The sequence below is a fragment of the Chaetodon trifascialis genome, chromosome 13 (assembly GCF_039877785.1).
Source record: "Chaetodon trifascialis isolate fChaTrf1 chromosome 13, fChaTrf1.hap1, whole genome shotgun sequence".
NCBI classification, from domain to species: Eukaryota; Metazoa; Chordata; class Actinopteri; order Chaetodontiformes; family Chaetodontidae; genus Chaetodon; species Chaetodon trifascialis.
Window position 1 is genome coordinate 20,149,024 of NC_092068.1, and position 25,132 is coordinate 20,174,155.

A 25,132-nucleotide genomic window follows, 5' to 3' on the forward strand; every position below is an offset into this window, starting at 1 on the left:
ACTAAAAGCTGTTAGTTGAATGTAAAAAGTCCCAGATGTCCAAAAACAAGGGCATCGCCTCCCCATCCAGCGCAATAGTCTTGCAGGGGTCCAGAATTCCTTGCTACGCCCCTGAGTTCAGGTTACAGTCTCAAAGAGTCAAAGAAACACACTTGTCAACCATGCAGCGGCAGTGTAGTTAAACACAAACTTGTGAAAAGCAGACAGTTTGCGGCGCGCTGTGCTCGCGCCAGCTGCGGGCCATCATGAACTTCACAGCGCGAGGAGAAAGAAGCACCTCTGACGTCAGCCACGTCAGGTTTCAGCAGTCCAAGATGGCGGAGGTGAGCGGGCTGAGGAGCAGAAATCACTTCGAGCCCAACTGCAAAAGCCGAGCTGCCGACGAAGGTAAACCGCTGTCGATTTGGTCTAGCAGATTTAAAGCAGCGAACCGAGTTTAAAGCCGAGGAGGGAGGTGTTGAAGTGTTTCGGGTCTGTCGTCTTTGTCTTTGTGAGGGGCAAACTCTCGTTTTCCGTTAGCTCCTGTTTTCAGCGGGGGGACCCGCGGTGTCCTGCCAAATGTGGCACCCCTAACATGTTACGTCTCCCCCGGTTCGCGAACAGAAGCACAGCGGCAGCACAGGCCAAGCTGTGTGAAAATTAAGCGGAGGCAGGTTCATTTTATCAGTCTGTGTTTTCGCTCTGTTCAAACGTGTTTTCTGTCTGTAACTTAAAAGCTGATGTTTGAAACTGATTCTGACCCGGATACAAAACCGCGACACCTGTCGGCTCATTTGTCCGGGCCGTCACTTTCACCTGACCCGCGGAGGACCGGCGAGTTGTCCGTGGTGTCCTGTCTGTAAAGCTGCCGGGAGCTGGCCGCACAGTCTCCGTGTCTGAACTTTGAAACAGTCACCGGTTTCCTGTAACGGGTTTTCAGCCCAACCACACGTATACGATAATCTCCTCATCCCACTAATGACTCGGATATTTTTGAATACTCTATTATTAGTCTGTTCAGTTTACCAGCAGTTATCCACTTAATTACCACGCTAATTTTGTCCCCTGAGTACAACTGGCACTTGAGCACTTTACAGCCAGGAAAACACAAGTAACTGTTAAACCATGTAGTTACCGTTTTTCTGGATTTGTCCCCATCACTTACTTTGAAAGGCATCAGCGTGAGTAGGAAGTAGAATTAGACAAGTAAAACTTATTTCACTGTTCAAATGAGCACCGGACTACTAAGATTGACTAGGAAAAACTGTGAACTATCTTTAAATTAAAATAATAATAATAAAATGTAAAGAAATAACAGCTAAACCACAGCCTTGAGCACATTTACTGGTGCTGAAAAGAGCTGATGCTGGTTTTGATGCATTGAAGTATATGCAGGTTCCTCACTGTACTTCAGTTTAATACAGTTACAAATGTGGATATTATTACTGTCTGTATATCCCAAGCTTTTCAAAGTAAATGTGTTTTGTCACATTAGGCATCAGCCACAGTGTTTTTCATCCTGAAAACACTAAATATACAGTGTATTTATTGGTAAATTAGCAACAATCCACATCCGACTGGTGAAGGCTATTGACAGCACTTTGTTTATTGAGCAATCAGTTGATTAGTTTATTGGCATCAGTATCAGTATCAGTTATTATTGCATCAACAATAACTTTTAGAATTGGTTACTCATTGCAGTTGTGTAATCAAGAAAAAAAGGCAAATATTTCCTGGTTCAAGCCTCTAAGATGTGAATATTTGCTGTTTTTTTCACACTCCTTTGGATTTTGCACTGTTGGTGGGATGAAACAGGTTTTTTTGGGGGTATTATGTACCAAGCAATTAATTGCTTTAGTGAAAAAATAATCACAAATGAATTAATAATATTGTTGGTTAGAGCCCTAACTGTTTTTTCAATGCAGACATGTTGTTTTACCATCCTAAAAGAGAGAAAAACAGTCTTTATCCTTTGCAGAAAATAAATGGCTAATACAAATTTCACTCATCAGTGAAATATGGTCAGGTGCCCCTTATCAAAATAACCCTTGTGTCTTCTTTCATACAGGCCAGCTGAGTCTGTGGCAACAACATTCGCTAACTGTGGCTGCTGTTAATATGTACTTTGTCCTCACCGACTCCCTGTTGGTCTGCTTGCTGCAACTGAACATTTGCCCTCCTTGACTCTTGTCCAGGGAGGCCGTGTCAGGTTGTCTTTTGGCAACGGTGTGCAGAGAAGTCAGTGTAACCGCATCTTAATGGGCTATAGTGGATTCCCCGTTCTGTTTCTTAAACTCATGTTTCCTGGTCCTGTGAACTATTTTTTCCCAGATTATTTAAAATGCGCAGCCTGGATCAGACAAGGCTAAAGGGGGGTGTTGAAACCTTGAGAAGCACTGGAATGTTGCAACAGTAGAGAGGAGATTTCCCTGCTTTCCAAACACTTAAAGTACCTGCGTTCTCCCTTAACAAATGAAAATGTGAAATGTTGTAACCAGCAAGACACCAGGAAATATTTTGCATAATCTTGCTTGCAGAACATTTGTCTCTGACTAATTTACAGTAGTGTAATTTTCATGTGTGACTCAATTTTCGCTCGCAAAGCGACATTCCTACAGTAAATGTCTTGAAAAAGCCAGGGAAATTGTCTCTTTTAAAGTTTGAAAGCTCCCATATTTAGACAGCTGGTTAAGTTAGATGGACCAAAGCCATAGCAAAGTCTGCCGCAGATATAGCGCAGGAGTCCAGGGAAGGGAGAGCTGATTTGGGACACAGTGTCGAGATGTAGGCTAGCTTGCGTAGACACGCTCTATTCCTGCCATGCATAGTTAAAGATAGACCCTCATCAGATCTGGAGGGATGCAAGACTGAACATACTTGTGTGTTTATGTGCAATGCTTCATGCTTTCTGTGTGTGATGTACTGTACAAACACATCCCTTGGTAACTTTGTGTGTGAGTGCAGAGAAACATGTAGGCCAGTTAACATCTGCTCAGTGCCTCCATAAGATAAGAAGTAATGTAGCTAAATTTAGTTGTGCCCTCATTTTCTGCCAGCTGACGAGTGCGTTAGCCACTTTTCATGAAGTGTGAGTGTAGCAGTGAATGCACACATCAGCAGAGGTAACGGTGTTTCACAGGCTGTTATGCTTTCTGGCATGCTTATTGTGTTTTGTCTCTCAAACACGTTCTGCTGCAGTACAGACTCCATGCAGTCCCAGCAGAATAGTGTCTTTGTGTGGGTCCCCTCTGTGACTGCAGTCTGTGCCACTTCATCCTGCTGAGTGCTGCTCTGGACTTGAAGGGAACCTGCATTGCCACAGACAGGAAAATGTGCAGGGCTAATTTGTGTGCAGAGCAGATTACTGTAACTGCCTCGTGCTTACAGCAGATACTCAAACACCAGCACAGCATTACTGCTGCCCCTGTGGGAATTCGCAGCACCTCAAGCTGGATCTTTGAGTGCCCCATTTACAGTTGGCCCCTTGAGAAAGGAGAAGATCACTTAAAGGACCAGTGTGTCAGATTTGGCAGAAATGGAATATGATATTCATAGTTTTCATTAGTGTATAGTCACCTGAAAATAAGAATCACTGTGTTTAGGATGAGCTCTTTATCTCTCAAAGACAGCGAGTTCTCTCCCGTGGAGTCTGCCATGTTACACCACCATGTTTCTAACGTAGCCCCGAATGGACAAACCAGAGACTGGCCATAGAGCGCACCTTTTGTGTTTTCACAAGTTTCACAGCCACAGAGGGTTTGCCTTCATGCTTGGAAAAGGAGGATTGAGGCTAGGGGTATTCAGTTAGTTGCCACTAAGTCCTACACAATGGACCTTTTTAATATTTTCAAAACTGGCTTCCCACCTCTTTGAAATGGTCTTGAGTTTTGACAGAGTCCAGATGCTGCCATTGCAGGGCCAGGAAATCACACAAGCCTCCACTGCTACCTCCTTTAAAAAAAAAAAAAAACATAGATAGTTAGATGCATGGAGAGCAAGTTTGTAATAAGCTTGTTTGTACAGCATAAGGTGCTCTCTTCCAGAGTCAAACACAGGTGGCATATCAGCATCCAGCAATCAGGCACAAAACCTCTCAAAGAAATACAAATTTCTTAGAGTTTTTCTTGTCTCATCACAGTTAGTGCTCTCTCACTTTAACACACAGGTTTGGAACATCTGAATCAGTAGTTTTGAAGCTGCATTAAAAACATAAAAACAAATAATCTAACTCATGATAATAATAATCAGCAGGTTAATTGCACATGAAAGTTATCACTAGACACTAGTCAGCATCTGTGTGGCTAATAGGTGAAGCATAAATCATTGATCTGCACTGACACGCAACCTTATGAGTAATGTCTGAAACGCTGTTTGTGACGGTTGGTGTTCGCTGTAAAGCCGTCTAGATGCGCCATCAGAGTCTGTTTTTACTTGTTTGAGGTAGGTGACATCATTGCAAAGTTGGTTATATGCTGCGCTAGTTGTCTTATTGTTCAAAATAGATGGTGTATCCAAGGTGTGTCCATGAAGCAATAACAGGAGCGATCTGAGGAGTCCTGTTGTTTTGCCCGAGCCTAAATTTGTATGTGGTGAGAGCCAGCTCAGGACAATTGAGTGGCTAATCACTGGTATGATATTTGAATGAGCAATGCTTGTTCCTAGTTGTCCTACCTGCTCAGTGGACTACCACTTTCAGTACGCACTTCAGGGAGTGTCATCCTAAACCAGCTCCACTGAGTTCTATATCTGTAGAGGAAAGCTGGTAATGAGTGTAAACCGTCATGAAGCCGAAGGCAAAGCAGAGTTTTTTTTCTAGCAGCTTAACAGGTTTCTGCCTGTTAAAAGGAAGTTTTTCCTCGCCACTGTCGCCAAGTGCTTGCTCATGGGGGAATTGTTGGTTTCTTTGTAGATAAAAGAGCTTGGTCTGTACCAGCTCTATATGGAAAGTGTCCTGAGACAACTTCTGTTGTGATTTGGCGCTATACAAATAAAATTGAAATTGAATTGAATTGAAATGAGTGACTATGTGTGTGAATAAGGCTTCATGGAGGTCAGGTGATTGCAAAATAAAAACACTTAAAATGTCATTTTACAAGATTAGGTTTACCATTCTTTACATTTTAAATAATAGAAAATCAATTTAGTCACTTAAAATAATTAGAACTGCAATGATAAGTTGATTCATTGATTAGTCAATTGACAGACAAATGCCAAAAATCCAGCTCCAGCTTGTCATATATATATATTTCTGGTTTCCTGGGTCTCATATAATAATAAACCACGTATCTTTGGGTGTTAGACTGTTGAATATGTCACTTTCTGTGATGGTTAGTTTCACCAATTTCTGACATTATACAGACCAAACGATGAATTGATCATTAATCAGCAGATGAGTCAATAGTGGAAATAATCATTACTTGTAGCCCTAACAAATCTGTTATCAAGAGAAGCTACTCATCTGCATGCAGTCCAGTTTGTGGTTCAGCTCACGTGCTTATACTGCAGTTGTGACAGGAAGGAAGAATCTCACAGTTTTAGAGGAAACGTGCTTTAGATTTTACAAGGAAAGACTTTCACAGGAACATCAGAAGGACTGAGAAGAAAAATGTGAAAACGCTGTCCTTCTCCTGTCTTGTGTCCTTTTTGCTGCCCCTTTGTGATTTTCAGCGCAGGGCTATTTTCGAGCTTGACCTAGATGTGTAGACCAGAGTGGATGACAGTATTTAGCCCAGCACAAAATGCTGGAAAGATCCCATCTATAATTTGACCACATAGAGGACATTCCACTTTTGTCTCAGAACAATCGTCTCTCACACGTAAACAAACTTCACACGGTGAAACCTCTTACTACATAACCCTGCATCCACATTTTCTCCTTCTCATTTTACATCCATTGTCTGGACTGCACTAACACGCTGTTATCTAACCAGTGTACATTTACCTTGTCCTGTTATCTAAAGGCTTAAGTGGGATGGAAGATGTCCCCATTTTTCGACATAAGCAGAGGCCTCCTTTAGCCAGGCCAGAAGACCTGGAGGATGAGTTGCTTCCCAGGACCACCGCCTCAAACTCCCGCAAAAGTGCCAGCCGCACCCCCTCAACAGATGCACAGAATCTGGAAGAAGAGGTGATGTTTTACTGCATTTCCTGCCACATTCCTGTCTATTGACAAGCACGTGTACCATATTTAACTAGTGTTTGATGCAGCTATAACTTGAGTCCCGGTTTCTCTTTCTTCTTTCACCACTCTGTGCTTTTTTAAGAAGACTTTTCTTTATATACTTAAGAAAAATACCAATATTCTGCATCTTTTCTTTACGTCTAAATGTGTTCATGTCATCTTATTTCCTCTTTGTTCCCGCTTTGTCGGCTGATCTCAGACTTGTGATTTTCAGTCCCCTCTGTCCTCCGTGAAATCTGCCTCATCACCAGTGTGATCACTTAAGCCTCTCTGCATGCCAGAGAAAGCCGTGATTGATTGCAAACTCATGTCTCCAGGCTGCGGTAGAGGAAGAAAAGGCCAGACCCATCCAGATCGTCCTGGCCAACGAGGATGAGCACAGCTTTGAGCTGGACGCCGCGGCGCTGGAGAAGATCCTGCTGCAGGATCACGTGAAGGACCTGAACGTGGTGGTCGTGTCCGTGGCCGGGGCTTTTCGCAAGGGCAAGTCCTTTCTGCTGGACTTCATGCTGCGCTACATGCACAGTCAGGTATATAAACAGCTAAGCTTACAATATTTACATATAAATACTTCATAACTGGAAAATGCACTGTCATGCAGTTGTTTTTAAATGAGTCAACCATTGGCCAAATTGTTGCGACACATTTGGTTTAACTTTGATATCAGTGCTGATATAACAACACATATTTAAACCATTACTTCCCAACCCTGATAAGTCCACCTCACCTCATGTACTTAAATGAAGCTCCTGCACTGGTGCACAGTGACAGCAAGATCAGGCAATTAAATTTCTCACTTATTTGTGGTAATTCTGAAAGGCCCCTGCTCAAGGTGTGTTTACTTGTGCTAAATACACATAAATAACAGCTCATCTCTCCTCTGGGCCGTTAATATTGTGTAACATTCACAGTCCGTAGAGATTGAGAAAACAGGTGGGCTAGATGAGCTGGTACGGCAGATGAGATTACAGCCAGAACTGGCATGTGTACCAGAATGTGACGAGCAAAGACAAACGCCTCCGGTTCAGCCTCATACTGAGATACTTGCTCAACCAGGTGAGTAGGAGGTGTAGCAAGGTGTATCAATTAAACAGGGTGGTGTAACTGCTCTACATTACATATTCACACACACATATATTCTTGAGCGTGTCCACCCAACAGTTGTGACTTGCTCAGACACAGGTATCAACAAGTAGTCCTTCAGTCCTTGTGGCAGCAGCTGGACACACAGCCAGGATCACCTTTCACTCACTTGCACATACTCTCTCTAACACACACACTTTAACACACACAACAGGAAAGACGGAGGAATGTTAGGACCCTTTCTCGCAGCTGTTGAGCAGCATGAACATGGGTTTTCATGCAAGTCTGGAGTGAGCTGCACGTGTTCACATGTTTCATGATGCCATTTGTTCAGGCTGGGCTTCTTATATCCAGCAGTTAATGTTACACATGGTATTAATATTGTCATACGATCCTCGTCAGGCGTTCACCACAGATTTCATGTTGTAGTAGCCGGAATCAGAGTTTGCCTTGCAAATCAGGTATTTGCTCTTGAGGCCTGTTTACACACTTCCTGTCTGTGGTTCATCATTTGTCAAGCAGACAAACAAACCAGTTCACAATGAGTTGCTTTTATTCTGACCTTTTTGTTCAAAATCATAACTAAACAGTTTTTGTGAGGATGGCCTTGCATTGATCAGCAGAACTGATGTGTTTTCAGTCTCACATTGAAGTCTTGGCACTACTCACACGAGCCACATTTCATCCAGGGTCTTCCAGGGTGTTCTGTTCACACCTGTGACTGTGCAGACTATACGCTGTAAAACATGTGAGATGATACTGGCAAAGAAAAAAGCTCTAGTTTTCTCGAGTACAGACCTTTAGTGAGGTCTAATAATCATCCGGTTAGCAGGTACTTTCTCAGCCAGCATTGTCCTGGTTAGCTGTGTAAGGCTCTTTTCTCTGGTCCAGGTAGTTAAATTACATTTAACACTACAATACGATACATTATTTAAAGACAGCTCTTGGAAAATGAATTTTCCCTCCAGGTGCTAATTTGAGCCAAATGCTGGTGGACCTCAGTTCATTGACCTACACTCTGTTTTCACTCCTCCCTCTCGTACCTTTATCTCTCCACCTCCTCTCCACCATCTGTCTTGTCCACCCCTCGCACTTTACTCCTCATCTGTCCTCTTAATCCACTCCCCCTCTTTTTCAACCGCCTCTTCTCCTGTTTCTCTTTCCTCTCATCTTACCCCCTCCCCGTCTCCTCCCTCTTTCCCTCCACCGCAGGATGAGTCGTGGATGGGAGGTGATGATGAGCCCCTGACAGGGTTCACCTGGAGAGGAGGCTGCGAGAGGGAGACCACAGGAATTCAGATCTGGAGCGACGTCTTTGTGGTCGACAAGCCTGATGGCAGCAAGGTAGACAGTTATCAAGCAGACAATACCGTAAATCCCTGAGAGCTTCACATGTCACACAGGGTTGAAATGTATTTTTGGGACAAGCTGTTAAATATCAGATTAGTATTCTCAAGCAGCCATCACAGTCCTTTGTCTACAAGCTGAAGTTGGCAGCATACTACATTTATCGTGTCTCGTCCCCACAGGTTGCTGTGCTCCTCGTTGACACTCAGGGAGCATTTGACAGCCAGTCCACCATAAAGGACTGTGCCACTGTGTTTGCCCTCAGCACGATGACCAGCTCTGTGCAGGTGAGACTTAAAACACGTCTTATTTGATCAAAAAGAAGCTTTTGCTTTTTTCTGTTAAACACCGCATTTACACCTGGTATTAAAATGCGATCTGTGTCCAGATACGTTGTTAACACAGGGTGTAAGTGTGTCGTGATCGCATCTGGAGGTAGTCAGGCTCACATCTGTGTTTGGATCTTATATAGGTGTAAACACAGTCCGTACAACACGCTGACATCCGTAGGCTCTGATACAGATATTTGTTTACAGCAAACATAAAATATGGATTGTATTTCAGAGAGAGTGAGCAAGCGAGAAGGCTGAAAGAGTCAGGGCTGTAATTACTGATTACACATCTATTCTGTGCCCTGAAAGAGCCAAAAGATGCATTATTCAACAGAACTGTGCGAAATGAAAGCCGTGCTGCTGGGAAACTAGTGATAAATAGTAAGAAATAATTGTGTGCGACGGTGTGCACTGCATCAACTGTCAACAAGGCATCTAATTTATCAAGTCATGGAGTCGCCTACACGCTGGTGCTGCAACGCACAGGGACAAACTGAGATGATATTTTTATAAAAAGAAAGGAATCCGTGTATTAGATTTTTTGAATTTATGAAGGGACAAATGTCATAAACAGTGTTTCACAAAGTTTAGGAAGTTCTCCCAAACTCAACAGCACACAACACTCTTTTTAAGGGAGTCTGTTACGGATCCTATTTTAATGCCAGGTGTGAATGAGGTGAAACATTGATCTCTCACTTTGTGTTTATTTCCTTGTTTTTAGGTGTACAATCTCTCCCAGAACATACAGGAGGACGACCTGCAGCATCTGCAGGTTGGTGTGATTTCAGCACCAGAATCTGTTACAGGAGCTTCTGTTTTCTGATCCCAAGTCTGTGTTTCTCTCATATGCAGCTCTTCACAGAATATGGCCGGCTGGCAATGGAAGAGATCTACCTGAAACCTTTCCAGGTACTGGCTGCTGATCACTGTGTGTGCATGTTTGCAGAGTAGAACATTTATGTAGTTCTGGTTAATGAATGTCAAATACCAATTAATGTGCACCTTGTCCATAAAATCTGCCTATTCAAGTAAAAATGTGGCGCACAGCATGTTGTGTATTTTTATAGAATGATGTAGCCCCATAACCGTTAGTATTGTAAGTTTAATGTGTCTCATTGTGTCTGTGATGTTGGTGCTGTGTTCCAGTCCCTCATGTTCCTGATTAGAGACTGGAGTTATCCTTACGAACACGACTACGGGCTGGAAGGAGGCAACAACTTCCTGGAGAAAAGACTACAGGTGAGAATCTCTTTTTTTTTTTCCTACGCTGATATTTCTTCACATTGTTAAATGTTTGCACAGCAGGTCACACACTCGCTGTTCCTGTCAAACACACCACGCCACTTTTTGAAAGGCGCAGACGTGTAGCACATCAGCCAAAACACACTTTCACTGTGGGTGAATTGTTTTCTGCTGATGCAGGTGAAACAGAACCAACATGAAGAGTTGCAGAATGTGAGGAAGCACATCCACTCCTGCTTCTCCAACATCGGCTGCTTCCTGCTGCCTCATCCTGGCCTCAAGGTGGCCACCAACCCGTACTTTGACGGCAGGCTGAGAGGTACTTGTACTTATAAGGAGGAGTGATTGCTGGACTGCTGAAGTATGCTAGACTGATATGTTCATGCTCCAGAGGACAATCAAGGTGTGTTTGTGTGTTTCAGACATCGATGGGGATTTCAAGAGAGAGCTGGCCAAGCTGGTGCCGCTCCTCCTGGCCCCAGATCGACTGGTAGAGAAGGAGATCGGAGGCAACAAAGTCACCTGCAGAGACCTGCTGGAGTACTTCAAGGTACTGCCGGATTTTATTAAAGTCCAGTGGTTTTCACACTCAGAAGTCACAGATCAATGAACACTAGTGGTGGGCAATAGTTACTGGATGTAACTCCAGTTCTATGAGTACATGCATAACCCTCCACCTGCGGTCATCAATGCCACAGTGAAGCACATTATTTATGATTTGCTAAAACATTTGTCACAGTAATGACAGTATTGCAAAATCAGTTTACCCCAAAGTGAATCTTATAAACAGGCTGTTAATTTCCTGTTGGCTGCCAGAACATGAACATTATACTGGAAACACTGGTGTGATCGTCTGTATTATTTTACATTCCTGCAGGCTTACATAAAGATCTACCAAGGTGAGGAGCTGCCTCACCCAAAGTCCATGCTGCAGGTTAGTTGCTGTCTGAAAACTGAGGGATCGGTTTTAATTCTCATCTCCTGTGATCGTCAAAGCTAGCTTGAATCTTACTGTGTTTTCCTGTTTATCAGGCGACAGCTGAAGCCAACAACCTGACTGCTGTGGCAGGAGCCAAAGACATGTACAGCAAGAACATGGAGCTGGTAAGGACGTGTTTTTCTTTCATGATCATCATGTAAATGAAAAGGTTAAAGATGAAGGTGTCAGTGAGGGACAGCAGGATGTCGTCATGGTCTTGCAAAATGGAGCCTGGTAAATATCCAAATGGAGTTTGTGCGACTGCAAAGTTTGAATCTTTGTTTTCTCTTCTGTCAGTCACACTTTCACTTCCCTCACAGGTCTGCGGTGGAGACAAGCCATACATCGCCCCGGCTGACCTGGAGCGCTGCCACGAGGAGTTTCGCGAGCACTCGGTGCGATTCTTCCGCTCCGTGAAGAAAATGGGCGGCGAGGAGTTCTGCCAGCGCTACCAGAGCCAGCTGGAGTCAGAGCTGGACGAGGCCTACACCAACTTCTCCAAGCACAACGACGGCAAAAACATCTTCTACGCCGCACGCACACCCGCCACACTTTTTGCAGTCATGTTTGTCACCTACGTGGTGTCTGGAGTGACGGGCTTCATCGGCCTGAGCACCTTAGCCGCGCTGGCTAACCTGGTCATGGGCATCGCACTGCTGTCCCTGTGCGCCTGGGCCTATGTGAAGTACTCCGGAGAGTTTCGGGAGGTGGGAACGATGATAGATACGGTGGCCGAGACCCTTTGGGAACAGGTGGGTAGTCCATGTGAGAGGAGGAGAGTGCGGGTCAAGGGTCAGACTGCCTTTTGAAGTGACTGACTCTCATTTCTTCTGCAGGAATATAACTTTATATAAGCCTGTGTGTGTTTTACCTGCTGTTGAAGTCATTACTGTTGTTTTCTGTGTGTCTGAATTTCCCTGAAGTTCCCTTTTATTTCTAGGTGTTTAGAAAGCCTGAGAAACAGGAATCCTCCTGTCACTTTTTGTTTCTTTCTGTCTCCACGTCCATCCGCCCATCACAAACGCTGAAGAAGCTTCACCTCTCATCACTCCCTCCACGCTCAAACTCCATCAGCACCCACTTTTATTTGCTCTCCAGCCCTCCATCACTCAGGAGTACAAATATGAAACCAGTGTTTGTGTTTGTGTTTTGAATGTTTGGGATTCACTGTGAACGCAGCCCTCATGTCTCCTCTGACTTCTCCTTCCCTCCTCTACTTTTGTCTCCTTCCTTCCCTCCGCTGCTTTGCAGAAGACGATCAGAAAGGTGAGAGGTGTCGCGTCCCGTTTCTCTGATCTTCTGCCTGCCGTTGTCCACATCCCGCCTCATTTCCTTTTACTTTCTCCTCCACCTCCCGCTGCCAGACTCCCTGTATTGTTCCGTTTGTGCGGTTCATCGTCGACCATGTCTTTCATCTCTTTCTTTTCCTCCTTTATTTCTCGCCAATCTTCTGGATGGATCTTTCTCACCTTTTTTTGCCTGTCAGTCTTGTTCCTGTTCTAACTCTCCCGTTCCTCCCTGCTGTCCTCTCAGGTGCTTTCCAAACTTTTGGAGCCTGTCAGGAGCCGCCTGGCGTGGCCCATCTCTCTCCTTCCGACACTTGGACTCGGAGCTCTGTCTCCTCTCAACAACAACTACAAGAAGACTAAATAGCTGCTGGACGACTGGCGGATTTACAGACTGTTAAACTTACTCCTCACGTTGAAACTTCTGCAGTTTGTTGGCTTCTTTATTGTTCATTTTCAGGCCGATGGTGCTGGATTGTCATACTTTAACCCCTGGGTCCCTCAGTGTGGACACCCTCTGAGCTTCACTGAATGTATCTGGACGCCGGCAGGCCAGGCCCCTCTCAGGATCTCAAGGACTTGAAGCCCACCCCAGTGTTTTTTTAATAATCTTGGATAGCTGATTTCTTTTTTTTCTTAAATGTTTTTTTCATTTGAAGAGGTTTTGTTCAGGTTTGTTGTGAATCTTTCCGTGGTCGGCATGTTGGAGACTACGTCCTGTTTTTGTTCCTTTATTATTTAACCTTTTTCTTCCCTAACCTACTTTCTTTCAGTTTCTTTGTCCCCTTTTTCGCCTGTTTTCTGTCCAGTTTGTCTGATCTGTTCTCACAGAATCCTCTTTTTCCTTCTCTCCTGCAGGTTTTGAAGCCATTAAGTGAACAGTATATGGAAGACAACGTCAGACAGACGGTGGTTAACTCTATCAAAGCCAGCTTGACAGAACAGGGCTCGCAGCACACCAAGTTAAAGACTCACTGATGCTCTTCCTCCTCCTCTTCCTCCCCCCATCATGTTCATCCCCCTCCTGCCCACTCACTCAATGTGTTCAATCCTAGAACTGTGAAACTAGTTCAACACCAAAGCTGACCCTCTTCCCCCCCTGCCCATATGCTCATCATCACGTCGCTGCCCCATCTTTATTTGCTGTCGTGGACCTGTAGGCTCGCTGGCTGCCCTGCTCTTCATCGCCCCCCAGTGCCTCAGAGCAGAAACTGCACGTTCATGAGAGGAGAGCAGAGAGGGTGGCGGCGCCTCTCGCCAAAACGGGACATGAAGGACTTCTCCAGTGTGCCATGCTCTGATAGATGCATCTTGTGTTGTAATGCATATACTGTAGGCTGACACACACACACACACACCAACACACGCACACACACACACTGACATGCTGGTAGCAGACTGCACTTGCTTCAGGGCTGAGCTGTAATTCAGGGAAAACTGACTCCAGTGTGGGCAGCTGTTATCAACAATGGATGCAAACTAAAACCCTTCTGTGTGCATTTAATGGTCCTGTCTGACAGTCCAGAGCTCAGTTTACTAACGTATCCAAGCACAAGCAAACTAACAGTCTCAGAAAACTGACAATGAGGGGATGTTTATTTTTTAACTATTTCATTAAAATCAGGAAGCGGATTTTATTTATTCTGCTGAATTGAAAATGCTGTCATGGACAAGCTGGACCGAGAGGCCGTTCGGTCGATCGATCTGTCTCCTTTTACAAATCTGAACTGAAATCAGACGAGTGCAGGAAATCAAGCAAACTGTGCGTAGTCGTTCACCTGCCTGCCTCCATTCATTCATTTATTCTCACTAAGTTTGGAGGTGTGTTCACCAGGTAACACGGTCGAACCCTGGGCTCAGGTTGCTTCTAGATTAGTTCCTCATTGCGCGTCTCCATGTTTCCCTTTAATATTTTCTAATTGTGATCCTTAAGAGAACTGTAGGAAGGTAGGAGGTTTGATCTGTTTTTAATGTAGAACTGACCAGTTTTATCTGGCCGTTAGTGTCTTGTAGTGGACCTGTGAGTGTTTGGCTGTCAGCGTGCGTTAGGAGCTGTGTTGTAGCATTAAGATAGCTAAGAGCTTTGGAGCCCAGGCCTCTGCGGTCAGGTAGCCAGGGAGGACTGTCATCATGAACCATTTTCTCTTCCATTGCATTTCATTAAAGCCGCTCTAGCCGTGCTTCCCTCCACATCTTTAGGAGCTACGGGCTAAGTTTCATTCTTGCTTCTGGGAAATCAGAAATATTGATAATTTTTAGCTGAAACCCAAATTGACATTTTGAAAATATGCTTGTTTGCTCTCTGAGATTTAAAGAATAAGACTGCAAGCAGGACGAAGCAGCTACGCTCTGTCCAGAATGTTTAAAAAAAAAAATCTGCCTGCAGCAGCACCTCTAAGGCTCACTGATTAACCTGATATGGATCTTAAACAGACATGCTGATTATGGAGCTCGAGAAGTGCACTTTTTTTTTTTTTCTACCTTTTCCAATAGAGCCAGACTAGCTGTTTCCCTGTTTCCAAGCTTTATGCTAAGCTAAGCTAACTTGGCTGTTGGCTGTAGTGTCATATTTAGCTGACCGGTCATGAGTGGTTCTCATTTAACTGTGACAAGTAAGTGACACATCTCCCAAGACGTTGAACTCGAGGCGGATAAGTCTAATCACTGGATTCTTCTTCCTCTCTTAAGCCAAATTATTCAGTCAGTCGAGCGGTGGGTGGCTTTTATAATTCAGATGTGATTCCTCCACTATAGGACCTTGACTTGATGTTAGACTGAACCTGCCCCGTTTGATTTTGCTCAACAGCTGCGTCACATCTGTCTCAGCTCTTTTGCATCGATTCCATCCACATTATCTCTCACCTCAAGCGCCAGTCTCGTACTGTACAGTCTCTCTTTTCTGTGTTCACACATTACAAATCGGGCATGTATGTTGAATTAAATATTTAAATAAACTTTGTATACGTTTTATAGTGAATCAGTTGACAATGGCTGTTTGTTTTTTTTTTCCTTGATCAACTTAACAGTCTGTGGTTTGTTTAAGAATGATAAGTTGCTGCTGTAGGGTTTACACTAGTTTTCTCCTCATGAGGACGGATGGTCATAGAAACATGTCGTACAAATACTAGGAGAATTTCTTGATTGTGTCGAGTGGGTTGGAGACAATGTCTGTCTGCCTTTTAAAGATATCTCTGGTAATTTATTTTTGAATAAAATGTTTACCTTAAGAATAAATCATCAATTCAATCCTTATGGCTCCTGTCTTTAAACCAGTTCTTCACAACACGAAACACGTTTCATCCACTGAACTCACAGCCATTCCAGTATCAGCACTCAGTTCATCCCTGAGTAATGTCTGCAGGTATTTCCTTCAGGTTGCTCACAGTTGCAACCTACACCAATAAGGAAAGGGCAGCCTGAATGTAGCCTGAGAGGCGAAACTAAGGGCAAAAAAAATCTAAAATTTAACAACTGCAACCCCTTTAAAGCAGCTATAATCTATATATTTAGAAATATTAATGTATGAACTGACAATGTAGTGAGACTCATCATTGTTAAAAGCATTCATGTAAAGTTTAGTGGACTGGGTGCAAAGGCTGCTGGGTAAGAGCGTGTTGAAGCAGTTGGTAATGAGAGGTTTGTGTGTAAAAGGCGAGAAATTGCGATGGGAAACCTCAAAATGAGTCAGACAAGTTCTCTGCATGTTTTGCTGAGAGCGAGAACATTGAAATGCAGCTTTCTTTGTGTCTGTGGCCTTAGTTTATAAAGGTCAGTGACAAATTCCCACCAAAGAAGAGGAAATGCAGCATTTCTCTGGAACTAACAGAGGCGTTTTCACGCATTCTGGGCAGTTAACTTCATTATTGAGTCACATGCAGACGCAGCACGAGGAAAAGATCAGCTGATCGTTTAGACTATACAATTAAATTGATTAAAGATGTCTGAGTTAGCAGAGCGACCTGAAGAAGCCCCTGGATCAATATGTTTCAAAGCACAGACGATATTCTTCACCAGATCACATCCAACCTGATCACCCGCTGAGATGTTTCATTTCCAAAAAATGACCAACAGGGGGAGCCACGTTCTTAAAAATACACAGTTTTATTTTCTCACAGAAATGACTTAAGCTGCAATATAAGTAACATTTTAATGGTCCAGACCAGACTCCCACACCGATCACAACACACTGCATGGAAGAACAGACCAACGTTGTGCTTTTAAACAGACTGTTAGGATGTATGCAGCTGGTGTTATGAATACTACTGTGTACAATTAAAGCAGACTTTAAAAAAAAGCTTCAAAAGGCCACAAAAATGCAGAGAAACAAAAATGTAACACTGTCAGGCTCAGGGCCTTTTATCCCCGCTCCCTCCCCTCCCACAAAACTAACTGGTAAAGTTTGAAAAACACACTATAAACTACTTCTGATATAAAACTTATCTGAACACGCTTGATGAGAAATGTCACAGGCTCGAGAAAGTCTCCAAATCTCACTCACGATGGCACGTTTTATGTCGCCCAAAGCTGCAAAACTTTTCTTATTGCTGCGTTCAAAAATACATTATGGCTAAAATCTCTTGCGTGTTTAGCAGGAAGACACAGAAACAGTAAAAACTGACCCACGCTGGAACAACTTCATCTAAAACTACAGAGCAACAAACACCAAACACCACTCTCTAAGACAATGAATATTCAGCAGTTAGTGGCCCAGATGATTGATTAAAACCTCGTCTTCAGGATGTAGTCCTTCCTCGTGTTCTTTGAGAATTGACTGATTTGTTAGGAGGAAGCTCGCACACACGCACACAAGTGACCCAAGCGGTTTACACGTCAGCCGTTTGATGCGTCGCGACCTCCCTCCAAAGCTTCCCATGCTGTCTTTGTGTATTTGGCTTGATCAGAGTTGAAAGCTGCAACAGTCCAGAGTGATGTAATGCTCATGTTTCAAATGCAAACATCATTAAAAAGATGATCACAGTTTAGAAACTGATCTGATTTAGCGGCCGGTGTGGACGAGCCCGACACCAGAATCCAAGAGCCTCGCTGAGAAAAACGTGTTAAGACTTTATTTACACACCGTCGGACCTTCATGTGATTCCTAAAGAATGTGACCGTTTCAAAAGAGGTGAAAGAAGCAGAACTTTACATCACGTAGACACATTATTGCAATTTATTCTCTTTTTTTTGCAATTTAGTGCAAAAGAGCGTTTTCTAAACGAGGCTCTGGGAAACTACGTGCAGGCTGTCGTCATTATCGCTGCCTGGGCTCACCATTTGGCAGCTTTGTGATGAAACTGACGAGTCCACTGAAACTGACCGTTTTGTTTTTACACTTTTGGTTTCGATTTGCTTGATAAGTTGCACTCGACTTTCCACAGAAACAACCAGTATGATCAATGGCATCGATTGGAAAATTCCCTCAAGAAAGAGGAGAGGCACAGGTTAACACACTGTGCTGCTGAGTTTGGAAGAAAAAAAATTCAGTAACATGTTTCAGCTTCTGCTGAGATGGCTGGATGAGACGAGTCTCTACTGTACACTTCAGAAGACCGAGGTCTTCTAGTCTTCTTCTCTGCTGTGCTGTCTCCACTCAGCCGGAGGTTGTTGTAGAGGAGCGCGGCGAGTCCAGATATTGAAAGGTTCTCCCATAAAGCGTAAAGACAGGGAGAGTGCTGGAGGGCAGGGTGGTCTAACCTACGTCTATTGAAGGGTGTAGTGGAGATCTTAGATCATGGCCCGGAAAGCAAATGAGACGGCAGCACCCAGCGCCAAGCCGAGGGACAAGAAGAAGGCCATGATGGCCCCCGCTGTCTCTGCTTCGTGCTGTGGCACCTTCCTGTACAGAGACAACAGAGGGACAAAAGTCATTAGCAATGAAATCACTCAACATTAAACACAACTTCTCCTAAAGCTGATGGACAAGAACAGCGCTATGACCAGAGCCTGTTAGCTTAGCTTAGCTTAGCTTAGCTTAGCGTAAAGACTGGGAGCAGAGGAAAGCAGCTAGCCTGACTCTGGCCAAAGTTAAAAAAATCTGCTGACCAGCAGCCCTGAGGCTCATCTACATGTTCTATCTCACTTGTTTATTTCTTACACAAACAAATGTACAAACATCACTTTGTGGTTTTACGATGAGTTACAAGCCGTTACTGTTTAATAACAAAACACACATTATCCATCCTCACATGTGCAGCATCTCCGCTGGTTGCCCAGCAACCTCACAGGTGCGAGGTTTCTGTACATGTCTCCCTCTGAGAGGACCAATTGTTTGTGGACAGATTTAACAAACACTACACACCGAGTTCATTTTGAGTTTCAGAGGTGCCTTTGAGGTTTGAGGAGAGCCACACTAGCTTTTCCCTCTTCCTTATGCTAAGCTAGGCTAATCTCCATTGTCACACTCATAAAGGGACAGTTAAAAAAATGAATTAATACCAAAAATCAAAATTGCTGATTTTTGAGACCATCTCTTTTATTCCACACATCTTCCTTTCTGTCAAAACCTGGCGCCTACATTTCCCACAATGCAACTCAACGGCTAAGAGTACAGTCAGAGATTCAGGTGTTCATGGATTCAGTCTCAGTGTACACATTTTACAGCATATATGTGTGGAGTTCTTACTTGGGTCCAAAGCACATGCACAGACTGGCCAGGTATCCGTTGGAGAAGGAGAAGAAGATCATGAAGATGATGTACCAGGCGTCATGGGAGAACAGCACGGGGAGGTAGTGACGAGGCTGGACGTTACACAGCATGAAGAGGGGGATGAAGACGACCCGCAGAACCACCAGGACAGGAAGCCACATGCTGTCTCTGTTGGGCTGGAGGGAAACACGACAGCATGAACCACAGGACGGACAAGAACTCATGACTTCGATTGACAAGAACACTGTGATGTCATTTTTGTTGCCCCCAGACCCTGTAAATACCCAGATGTACAGTGTATGTGTGCGCGTACAGGTTAGTCTGGCTGCTTTGGAGCCTGCATATACAGTATGTATGAATATTCATGTGTTTTTGGCCCGTCCAGTGTGATGCAATTAGAGCTAAAACAATTAGTCAATAAATAAATTAGAGGACGGTCAGACAAATAATCAACAACTGTTCAGATAATCATTTAAGTTACTTATCATTCAAACTGGGCACACGCTCTCTATTTCCAGCTTCTAACAGGACAGTCTTTCACTATTTTCTGGGGATTTATGAGCTTTAAACTCTATTTTCATTGTCAAATCATGAATATTTGAAAGGCTGAGTTGAATAAACTCATTTGTTAACGACCTCTCAATTCATTTAAACTTCCTAAAAAGTAAGGTTAACAATCTTATCTGTGACTTAGTGGGAGAAATGTGTTTAAAGGATCCAGAATAACTAAGCAGCTCAGTGGAAGCCGTCAGGGTGCTGAACAGTGCTGTCTTATGATGATAAACTCACATGGTCCCGGAACAGCTGACTACTGTTATCTGTAACGAGACGCTGCATTAAAGCGCAGGTCAGAGTGGGTTACCTAACTCTACTCAGTTTGCACAGAATGAAGTGATTCAATTTGATTATTTCATCTGGATCACACAAAATTCGTCTCTTTCTCTCAAATTTTTAAGAGACGTGAGTTTATGCAGAGAAAGGAAAAAAATGAAGACTGCCCGGCACACTAAACTCCCTAAATATAAAATAACGCTGAGTGACAGCCTGGATTATTAAATATGAAGGAGGCGGGACCAAAGAACAAAACAGCTGGTAATACTGAGAACCTAAAATACTCCATTGAAGCTTGGAGCTGAATAGAAAGTGGCCTGAAATGCATCCATGACAGCAGGCACACAGATGTGTAACAGCACTGAAGCTTCTTCGCAGTTCGTCCAGATGTGCATGTCAGAGAAGAGTGAGCAAGCCTTCAAAATCAAAACCTCTTCTCTGACCACCAAAACCATTTCCGTTGTGCGCACACGCACATGCAGCCACACGCACACACTTTTCTCCAAAACAAACCTCTGATCTCAGAAACAAAACTCGTCTCTTTTATTTTCACTCAGACTCTGAGCGACTGATGTTTTTCCACCACTCCACGCATGACTCATTCATTTATTAGTGTGTAAACATTTTATCTGTCCAAAGGTTTTCATTTAAGTGTGTCTATTGTCCATGGCACCACAGGCCATCAGACAAGTTGAGACTGAGCCTGTGAAATACTCAAACTGGCTCTGAACCCAAAGAGGAAGCCCAGTGCTTCAGAGCAGGGTGGAAAGGCTGAATACTAGTGCCGTCCGTGTTGATACTGACCCACATACAGACGGCCGTCAGACTCCTGCCCACCCAGTCCATCACGTTGAAGAGCAGGAAACATGACACAGGGATGAAATACATTTCTGAGGATGGAGCAAAACAAACAAACAAACTGTTGTTAGCAACAACAAGAGCAGATGCCTTTGCTGAGAAGAAAACTCCACTTGCACCAAATACCCAAACTCTGTGGGCTTGAACGGTGGAGCTGAAAAGTTTGCAGCTTTGTCCTTCGTGGATAAAGGGCGAAAGCTGCAAACTTTTCATTGCAAGGATTTATGACAGTTTCATAGTTTCAGTGCAGTATTCCTTTGAGGAGATACTGTATGTGCTTAAGGGATTAAACCAGATTCCAGTATTTTACAAGCTGCTCTCACAGTCACAAAGAAAGCCTTGTCCCCTGCACTTTCAGTGTAAACTACATAGATCTGCTATGAAAGCAACAGTTACGGGTAATTTAATGCATGAAAAAGAGCAGAAAAGCACAAATATCCACATTTGTCACACAACATCTCATCCCAAAAATGTGCCAATCCTGCTGTCTGTGGTTGGGAGTTAAGACTCTTTCCTGTCTACTGTCTTCTTGCTGGGAAACAAAAAATGCTGACAAAGAGTTTGGGAATGAATGATCAAGGACACAACCTTGGCAGCCATCCCTCTCAAATGTCCAGTTATCAAACTCACTAGCTACTGTAGGAGTATAGCTTTGGACAGAGGCTGAAACAGAGACTCACCCCAGGCACCTCCGTTCGCGACTGTGGACTTGACCTCGACTGTGACAGCCGGGAACGTTCCGATGGTTACAGTGAAGATGAAGCACACTGACAGAGCCATCACCCAGATCTGATCACAGAGCACAAGATGAATGTGAATCAACACAATGTAACTGCTTTAATCTCTGTCCCACCGGTAGGAGGTGGAAAACGCATACAGAGGTCATGGGAATGGAGCTGGCTGTCTTTCCCGAATGACGGGATGCTGACTGGAGTGAAGTTTTAAATGATAATGACTATGAGGACTGATCTATGATGCATTATTGACTGCAATTATTCTGTTATGCTTCAGCTGGGATTCATTCATTTGTGGGAAAGTGATTTCACCTGTTTGAAGATGTTCAACACGGACACGCTGGGCTGGGCCTCGTCCTCTATCAGACTCATAACCGGTCGCTTCTCTGCTGAGTCTGAGAAACAAACAAACAGCCGTCGGTCAAGTCGCACATAGGGTTAGGACCATCACTGCAGCATTTGAATGGGTGTACACACAACTGTTATGTAATACAGGGATCCAATTGCACTCTCACACACTGCTAATTAACGCCACAGAACCATGAGTCAGTCAAGTTGTGGCCAAAACATGAACTTTCAGTGGGTTTGGCTTCAATGATCAGTGTGTAGTCAAGACAGCAGTCCCTCATCTTAGCGTCTGTATTATGCTGGAAGCTAAGTCCTGCTCATTTTCTGCAAAGGCAATGTTAGGTGACTCGCAGACACAGCGCTTACAAGGCTCTGATGGACATGAAAGCTTCCTGGTTGAACCACCCGGACAACAGCTGAGCACCTGTGTTGGAAATGTCTGATTCTCTTTCTGCCTCAGTACATCAAAACGTAACAAAAAGAATTAAAGTACAGTTCCCAGGAATGATTTCTCCAGAGCTTAAAATCACTGTCTGTGCCACCAACCACCCACGTAATGTAAAGGTTATCAAGTTATCAAACACACCAACCAGACAGAAAAAACATGATCACTCAGACTAAAAAAAACAAAACTGACAGCCATAACGTAACTTACGGCATTATTATGTTATCAAGTGACAAACTTGTGTTTATGTTGAGGATGTCACAAACAGAAAACTGTGAAATAGGAAATAAAAGTGGATCACATTTGTCACAATATCAACGAAAGTTGCAGCTCCAAGAGTTTTGCAAGACGTGTTTTATGTTGTTTTTTTGCATGTAACCAAGATCTTCAACAAAAACACGTGTCCACAGCTTCACCCTCAATTATTACTTTTTGGAACCTGAATATCTGAGCAGGCTAACACTGTATGCACCTTTTTTGAGCAAGTCCATCTTGTTCTCCTCATCACCAGAGGGCCTGGCTCCATTGCTCTCCATACAGTACTGGAAAAACTCCTGTTGACAAAAACAAAGTCAATAATGAGCCAGCAGAGCGAAGGACACAGAGAGGACATCATGTTCCCTCAGAAGCTATAAATTCTCACTGGCGGCTGTGTTTTCTATCACCTCACAGGGGTGATGGAGTTTGGACTGATGTCAAAAAATGAAAGAAATACTGAACTAAAATCACTTATCTACGGGCACTCAGCACTTATCTGAAGTCTCTCCTTACGACAAAAACACTAGAAAGAATGAGGAATATGGAAATGAGGTCTTACCATCCTGGGCAGAGAGAGGTAGGACATTATGGCCAGGAGAATGACAACGCAGGCTGTGATGAAGTAACCAAAAGCGCTGTCCTGCAGGGCTGAGCCACCTACAGACAAAGAGAAGACACTCAGAATCATTACTGGTTTTAAGCCCTAAAGGAATATCTGCTCATCAACACTGTGACCATCAGGTGTAATAAAAACCTGAAAGAATCATCCTGTGCAAACACAAACATGAACACAGTGGCACTCTAGTACTAGCATCATGTGGAAGGACTTGATTATATAACTTGATTATATCTGTGTGTTACTGTATGTTGTCAATTCCTAATGACACCGTTGAAGTTAATGATGAGACTGGCAGATGATCCTCACTGCTTTAAAAGTTTAAAAATGAACACCACTTCCCACAAATCCCCCTAATAGCCTCATCAGCCAACGTTAGCATAGTCACACGGACTGAGAAGACTAGATCTGTCCAATTTGATGCAGCCTGCTGCAGCTGAAACACCAAACAAACCATTTTTTGGGGGAGGCAGATTAATTACAAGCTAGATGTGATCTTACAGATTACAGCTAAACTCTCACAGCACACAGAGGAAGACAACTGACAGCAACAAGCCCAAGGGCTAAAAGGACTGCCAAGAGACTACTTCTGTTTTTGTAAATCTGTCAAGGACCACCTCAGTTCATGTTCAGCACTGGTAAGTGTTGTAGGTGCTTTTATTATCATGTCCACCTGTGCATCCATAATTGTAATGATAGAAGAGGTGAGCTCGTGCTTTGTGTGTGGGACATACTGGCCAGCGCGCAGATCATGGAGAAAGCAGCGAAGGTGCCAGCCAGCCCCTGTCCACTCATGATGGGAGTGGTGTAGGAGGCAGGCAAGATCCCTGCCAGCCCGAACAGACTGCCCTGAAGAATGGCCCCGAATGCTGGGAGGGACACAGAAAACAAGGCAAGGATGTTAAAGAGTTTGTGTACTTTAAAGAGTCACTGCGACACAGAAAAAACACAGCAGAAAAACAGGCTCATAAAAAAATGAACCGCCGTCACAAACAATGAGAGATGACACCCTCTCTAAAAACAACGTGGACAACGTGTTTGTTCTGCATAACTGTTACATAACTAATTTCTTTGTGTCACTTTGCAAGAATTTGTAGCCATCAGGCTTCTTCATAGAAACTTGCATCACACTAATGGATTAAGGCCGTTTACATAGCGGCTTTGGGAGTTAATTAGCTGCAGAAATCTTTAAACGTGTGTACGCTAAGAGGAATGTGCTGACGCCGATATCAAAGCTGCAAGGTCACAGCGTCCTCCCCTCTACATCAAACACGATGGGCTGCTCCTCATGAGAACCTGGGTCAGGACTGGCCCAATGGGGATGAGGAGGGGGGTGAGCTTATCCCTGCTGCTCCGTGAGTCATTGTAAATAAACAAACACAGTGAGATCAGACTGTGTTCTGAGGCTCAGTGCGGTATGAGAAAGTGGAGGATTTTCCCAACACAGTGGAAGCACAAGAGGCTGATCAGAGAGGGAAAAGATGCATGGAAGTAATTGTTTGCACCAATCGGGAATATCCCAACCAATCAGAAAATCGACCATGACACTCGCTTCATTTTCTGAATATATCAACATAAAAATAGGGACAAGTAGATAAGCATCAGTGTTGTTGTAAGCTGACCAACCACTATCACACTGACAGGACAGATACAATACTAATTGGTTAGGCAGACATTAAATGACATTAGAGGCGGACACAACAAAATAACCCTTAATCACAACAAGAATTCGACTAACATAAACAAAACTCAGGCTAAGTTAAACAAAATGGTAATTCAGTTCAATTCTCAGGCTACACTTTCCCTGCACACACCCACTGCTCATCCTGTCTCCTAGGCTAGATTAGGGAGGACTGCTATGTCTCTGCTACTTGTGTGCCTTTCTGTTTTGTTTTGTTTTGTTTTGTTTCCCTTTTTTTATTTTGTATACTTCATTACCTCATTTTGTTCTGAGACTCACTGTCGGT

The 25,132-nt window shown here is 43.8% G+C and overlaps 2 protein-coding genes across 8 annotated transcripts in view; one reads left to right on the forward strand and one right to left on the reverse strand.

Moving 5' to 3' along the window:
• Positions 1-211: 211 nt before the first annotated feature.
• On the forward strand, positions 212-15,673 carry atl2 (atlastin GTPase 2). Of its 5 annotated transcripts, none has more exons than XR_011602995.1 (15): positions 305-387; positions 5,940-6,106; positions 6,478-6,690; positions 8,456-8,587; positions 8,773-8,877; positions 9,644-9,694; positions 9,775-9,831; positions 10,069-10,161; positions 10,345-10,483; positions 10,587-10,714; positions 11,042-11,098; positions 11,197-11,268; positions 11,464-11,899; positions 12,677-13,101; positions 13,288-15,673. XR_011602995.1 is itself a non-coding variant. In XM_070977646.1 (15 exons), exons 1-15 carry the CDS (start codon positions 315-317, stop codon positions 12,794-12,796), a joined length of 1,854 nt encoding a protein of 617 aa, XP_070833747.1. In that variant the 5' UTR covers positions 305-314; the 3' UTR covers positions 12,797-12,947. The 5 variants fall into 5 exon arrangements, 4 of the variants coding, with proteins under 4 accessions (XP_070833748.1, XP_070833747.1, XP_070833749.1 ...); XM_070977646.1 differs by lacking the exon at positions 13,288-15,673 and adding an exon at positions 12,395-12,409 and having other exon boundaries at positions 11,464-11,895; positions 12,677-12,947; XM_070977647.1 differs by lacking the exon at positions 12,677-13,101 and having other exon boundaries at positions 212-387; positions 11,464-11,895.
• An 889-nt stretch (positions 15,674-16,562) lies between these two features.
• LOC139341605 (equilibrative nucleoside transporter 1-like) overlaps positions 16,563-25,132 on the reverse strand; it is a 30,929-nt gene continuing 22,359 nt past the window's right edge. For all 3 annotated transcript variants that reach the window (XM_070978180.1, XM_070978179.1, XM_070978181.1), the window contains exons 6-13: positions 23,900-24,034; positions 23,109-23,206; positions 22,764-22,845; positions 21,811-21,893; positions 21,445-21,553; positions 20,711-20,796; positions 19,052-19,251; positions 16,563-18,265 (exon numbers count right to left, since the gene is read on the reverse strand). In XM_070978180.1, coding sequence (XP_070834281.1) covers positions 18,154-18,265; positions 19,052-19,251; positions 20,711-20,796; positions 21,445-21,553; positions 21,811-21,893; positions 22,764-22,845; positions 23,109-23,206; positions 23,900-24,034 — 905 coding nt within the window. In that variant the 3' untranslated portion in view covers positions 16,563-18,153. The remainder of the gene's footprint in view (positions 18,266-19,051; positions 19,252-20,710; positions 20,797-21,444; positions 21,554-21,810; positions 21,894-22,763; positions 22,846-23,108; positions 23,207-23,899; positions 24,035-25,132) is intronic.